General features: G+C 54.6%; 1 protein-coding gene across 1 annotated transcript in view; it reads left to right on the top strand.

Annotated features, from left to right (window-relative positions):
* The window catches only part of FOXF1 (forkhead box F1), a gene marked incomplete at its 5' end in the record, with an annotated part of 3,679 nt that extends 709 nt beyond the window's left edge, over positions 1–2,970 (top strand). The window contains 2 exons of the mRNA XM_006762285.2: positions 5–125; positions 1,488–2,970. Coding sequence (XP_006762348.1) covers positions 5–125; positions 1,488–1,648 — 282 coding nt within the window. The remainder of the gene's footprint in view (positions 1–4; positions 126–1,487) is intronic.
* Positions 2,971–5,688: the final 2,718 nt, after the last annotated feature.

The following is a 5,688-nucleotide window of genomic DNA, read 5'->3' as shown; positions in this document are numbered from 1 at the left end:
CAAGCAGCAGCCCCTGTCCCCCTGCAACCCCGCGGCTAACCCCCTGTCCGGCAGCCTCTCCACACACTCCCTGGACCAGCCCTATCTGCACCAGAACAGTCACAACGCCCCAGCTGAGCTGCAAGGTGAGTGGGGAGTCTGGGCGGCCCGGACATCTCTGAGTGCACTGCGCGGACCCAGCGCCCCAGTTTGCTGCCGGCCCTTGGTTGAGAGCCTGCAGCCACTTCCGTTGGGTGCCAGCTCCACACTGCGGTGTCCCTCGGCCCCACCTCTCTCCGTTTGAGGGGTGAATGCAACTTGGGTCCTGACTTGGGTCAACATGTCGTTTCTCTTTTTCTTTCCCCAACGCTAGGCTGCTGGCCTTGGGGAGCATGGCCAGGTCCCACCAAAAAGGCTCAGATCCAAACAGTCTAAGTTGCTCCTGATCCCTTAGGTCCCCTCACACCTCAGCAAGCTCCCAGGATGGAGATGGGGCCCGGCTAGCCAGCTGGCTCACCCTCCAGGGTGGCCCCTCAGACAGCGGAGAGCCGCCTCTGCTCCTTGCCCTGGCAGAACGGAAGGGTTAGGCCCAATGCCGCCTGGGCCTGGTGCGCAGAAGCTCAGCGCCCGGCCTTTCAGAGAACCAGGCCTGGCCTTGTGACGGCTGAGCCAGGGGCATTCGTGGGGACCGAGGCAGAGAGGTCTGTGCCAGGCCCAGAGCGAGGGTCAGAGCTGCTGGCTCCGCAGGCCCTTTGTTTCTCAGGACCCAGGTTTTCGGGTCCTCGGGTGCCCTCTCCCCATCCCTCGGGGGAAGATGAGAAAAACCTCCCCTCCTGAACTCCTGCCTCGTTCTGGCAAGAGCCTGGAGGGAGCTTAGCAGGGGCCTCTCAGGGGTCAGCTGTCAGCAGCGGGTGGGAGGCAGGAGCCGGGCCTGCTGGCTGAAAGGCCACTTCTCTGGAGGGATCTGGGGTTGCCCTGCTTGGGCTGCTTCAAACTCCTGGGCTCTTGCTGCCCGGGTGGCCCTGTTCTCCAAGGGGGGCTTCCTCAGAGAAGCCGCCCTTCGCCCCTGTGATGGCCTGTGCTTCCTGCTCCCGGTGCCTGCCTCTGGCTGCGCGGAGGCCTCCACAGCCTTCGGGCTGGGGAAGTGGCTGCCCTGGCGCCAGGCCGCCCGAGAGGTGGACGCTGCGGGGCCCTCCATGGCGGCGTCTGCAGACCCATCTGGGCCCCCACCCCACCCCTTCCATTTAGGCATCGGAAGCCCCCCAGCCCACGCTCTGTGTCCAAAGCGGGTGCAGGCCCGGGCAGGGGTGCTCCCGGGAGCAGGGATGTCTCCGGGTGTTCCAGGCTCTTCCCCTGGGGCGCACAAGCCCGGGCCCAGTCAGGGCTGGGAACTCGGGGACTCTGGGGTGGGGGTGGAGAGTGGGGAGGATGGGGCCCTGCGCCCAGAGCGCCTCGGGCAGAGCTGCTTGTCCATCTTAAACTCTCCCCCCTTGTCCCCTCCCTCACAGGCATCCCTCGGTATCACTCGCAGTCACCCAGCATGTGTGACCGAAAAGAGTTTGTCTTCTCTTTCAACACCATGGCGTCCTCCTCCATGCACTCCGCCGGCGGCGGCTCCTACTACCACCAGCAGGTCACCTACCAAGACATCAAGCCCTGTGTGATGTGAGCCGGGAAGCCCGCGGGTCCCTGGCACGGCCGCCGTCGGAACAGGGACCTGGGAACCCACCCCTAGAAACTGCTTTATTCTCGAGGTATAACCGTCGGCAGAAGAAAAGGGTTTGACCCCTCCCCAACCGGATTATTTCAAAAGGAACCCCCAGGGCAAAGAAGCGGCACAGAGGTTGGCACCTCCTCTCCTGTTCCCTCAAAATATTTTAAAAATGGTGGCGTTCAGGCCTAATCTGACTGCAGCTGTTGGTAAATAAATCTCTCCTTTTTTTTTGATCCGATTGAAACAGGCTGAGAAGGTGCTGTGTTGGGGGAAAACCCTCAACATCTAAACAAAAATTCTGCTGAGGTCTCTCCCCCCCGCCCTTAACCCTTTAATGGAAAAAGTGAAGGGGGAGACTTTTTAGAAGAAAGGCAAACGCATGAGACCATCACTATCAAATACTTTTATTTGGGGGTTGAGTATTTATCGTTTTTAACTTTCTTTGGGAAGAATGTCTTGGAATGCGCACGTCCCGTGGTAGAGCCGCGTTTGCAGGGAAGGGGTGGGGGGGCGAGAGGCCAGCTCTCCCTCCCCACCTCGGAAGCCCTGCAGCCGCAGGTGGATCTCTGTGCGCAGGATTTGCGTTTCTGAAGCCACTGTTCGTCTTGTTTTTGTTTTTTAAAAAAGAAACCAATGGAGCCCAGAAGCGGGCGGCTCTCCGGGCCTCGGCCACCCCCCTCCGCCTTCCTCTTCTTCCTCCTCTGCAGTCTTTCTGGTCTTGTTTCGAATTTTCCGTGGACTTTTTTTGGAGGGTGTTTTTCTGTCTCCTGACCTCTACTGTAACCTGGTGCGAACGCGGCACGAACACGGCCCGACGCGGGACGGGGAGGCCCGGCCAGCGCGCGAATTCAGGATTGCGGCGATGCAGAAAGGTTAAGGCACTTTTTAAAACTATAGCAAGGCTCATCCTGTTATTTATTCTTTCTTTCCTTAGTAATCGAAACACCGCATAGGCTCCTCCGTTTATCAGTATTAATGGTGTAACTTTGTTGGCAATATTTGCCGCGTAGAATTTTTTTTTTAGATATCCATTGTAAATTTGAAACAAAGTCCAATGTGTGTAAAAACAAATCCCCATATGTTTTATATAAATATATATATAAAATGAAGGACTACCCCCTTTTTTTCTAGTATTTTGGCTGCTGGGGTGCAGCGTTTGTGACACGTATTTTAAATTTCCTTCTGCACTGTATAAAATGACAATTTGAGGATGTTTTGCCTTTTGTGTATTTTTTTTCCTAAAAAAAGAACAAAAATAAAAATGTATAACATTTGTACATGGCCTTTAACATTGTATCAACTAGAAATAAAATCGCATGAGTATTTCATTGGGATTGCAGAATATCTTCCACCCCAAATACAGACAGAAACCGGCCTGGGATAGACAGACTTTCTTTTTTTTGTATTTAAAATATGGGTGATTCTCCCTCCTTTTTTCTTTTTCATTTTTTGGCTAATCCTCTCCTTTTCGCTTTTCATTTCACGTTGAAGTGAATTCTGGACACGAGGAACTATTTTTCTTGGCTTCTGTTTTTTAAGAAGAGCCCTCTGCCCCTTTAAATGTCATTTCTCTTTTTAAAGAAATAAACGTTTGAAGAAGAACTAGAGTCCTCCTTCTCCCAGGGAAGACCACATATATGTAAAATATACATAAATATATAAAAATTATATTCTTTTTTTTCCCATTCCAAGACCAATGAAAGTTTTACTTTGAATTTCAGACTTTACTGTTCCAATATCCCAGAAGCTATAAATCATGAAAGAACTTTTATGTTTTTGTAGTTGCTTTTTTTTTTGGTGCCCTACACTTGTTTTTCCCAAGTCAGGAATTGAGTAAAATGTGTGTAAAAAAGCGCCATTAGTGGGAGAACAACGTGATAGGCAGGTTTCCAATCCCTTAACATTTCCCTCTAGATCAGCGGTTCTCAGCCTGTGGGTCGCGACCCCTTTGGGGGTGGAACGACCCTTTCACAGGGGTCGCCTAAGACCATTGGAAAGCACATATATAATTACATATTGTTTTTGTGATTTAATCACTATGCTTTAATTATGTTCAATTTGTAAGTGAAAATACATCCTGCATATCAGATATTTACATTATGATTCATAACAGTAGCAAAATTACAGTTATGAAGTAGCAACGAAAATAATTTTATGGTTGGGGGTCACCACCACATGAGGACCTGTATTAAAGGGCCGCGGCATTAGGAAGGTTGAGAACCACTGCTCTAGATCCTCAGGGGCAAGAGAACATTTTTAGGAGCCTGTGTCCTCTGCTCACCACCCTCTTTCTATTCCCATTCCCGCTATTCGGGAAAACAAACACAATAAAGTCGCATTGTTGGTGCGGCCGTTCAAGACCCACCGCAGTTTTTCTGAACCTGGCTCTTCTCAAAGTTGACATTTTGGACGTGAGGGTAATTTCTCCGGTGCTCTGTTACATCAAAATTATCAATAAACTCGCCCGGGCAATTAATGTCCCAACCTAACAGCTGTCTATAAAACGGAGATAAAGGGGACAGGAAAAGACTGGTGACTCCGTGTCCCTTGGGGTCTCGGGCGGGCCGAAGAGGCGGCGGGGGTCTCCCGGGCGAAGCGCGCTGTCGCCTGCGCGCGTCGGCCCTGTGCTCCCTGAGCAGGTTCGCCGCGATGGAGACGGCACTGCTCTCCCAGAAGGGATCGTCTCTCCTCTTCCCGCGCCTCCCACGGGCGCCCAGGAAATCAGGGCCCGAGAAAAGCCCCCAGGTCTCCAGCGCTCTCACCCAGACAACCTCCGCAGGCAAGGCGGGCCTCCTCCCCTCCGGAGACTGCGCCCCAATTAGCTCGGAGGCTCCGGGGAAGTGGGGCTGATTAGGAGAAACTCAATGCCGCCCAGCCGGCGCGCTCCCCGGTCTCCTGCGGCCCCTCCAGCCCCCTCGCCCGCTCGCTTGGACCTTGGCGCGCCAGAGGCCGAGGTGCGTCCCCGTGGCGCGTGGCTTTGGCGCCGCTGCTGTGCCAGATGCCAGGGCGGCAGCGGATCGCGGCTTCCAGTTCATCTCCCGGTGGCGCCTGCAGTTCCGTGGGATCTCCCAGCGCGTCCCCGTCCGGGGTGCAGGAACGCCTCCCGGAGCCCTGGGATGGGCCTACCTGCTGTTTTCCGGCTTGACTTGGGGCCTGGGGGCGACAGAAAAGTCCAGCCTTCCCCTGGCAAACCTGAAAGGGCCAGATTCCGCAGGCAAAATTGCCTCCACACCCTCATCCGAGATTTCATGCTGCTGCTGCCGCCGCCGCCACTGCTGCGCGGGACAGAACTCACTGGCATTGTGTCTCCCAAGGCCCGTTTCAGCCTGGGCTCGCACCCTGGGCTGCTGGGCGAAGCTCCCACTGTCCTGCGCTGCGTGCGATGAAAGGGTGACCGTCATGTGCAAGGTAGAAGCGTAACGTGTACGGCCTTTTGAGTCCGGTGCAAAATCACCGGCCGGTGGGCATACGTGGGAATCCTTCTAGCATAGGGACAGCCTCCACAGGATCAATTAAAAATATTTGCGCTACTTTTAGGAAGTTTGTCTTGGAACAATGCAGTCCATTACACGCCCTAAATGTATGCAATTCCACCCCTCAATGTATGCAATTCCACCCCTCCATGACAAAAGGCCCAGAGGCAGGGAAGTAGCAAGGATGTATGCCACAGGGTTTCCGCTCCTGGATCACAAATCCCGCAGATTTTGCGGTTTTCCAGGAGGGGCCCATGCTGTGGGTGCACCTGAGCTTCAGCGGCCCGCCCTATGCACCCTCTGGCAGCAGAAATGCCCAGCGAGGCCTCTGAGCTCCCCAGGCGTAGGTGGACAAGAACGCAGCCCCAGCGGCAAGGCCACCGCCCTGAGCTCACTCCCAGGGCCAACGTTGGACGCCAGCGCCCGGACGGACCGCTGGAAGACACTCAGGGTGTGCACTTCTGATGAGAAAGCGCCCGGCCCACTGAGCTCCGCAGTGTCCCCATTTTCTTTTCCCTTTGG

The sequence above is a fragment of the Myotis davidii genome, unplaced genomic scaffold, assembly GCF_000327345.1.
Source record: "Myotis davidii unplaced genomic scaffold, ASM32734v1 scaffold77, whole genome shotgun sequence".
Lineage (NCBI taxonomy): Eukaryota > Metazoa > Chordata > Mammalia > Chiroptera > Vespertilionidae > Myotis > Myotis davidii.
This window is presented reverse-complemented; position numbering and strand designations above follow the sequence as displayed.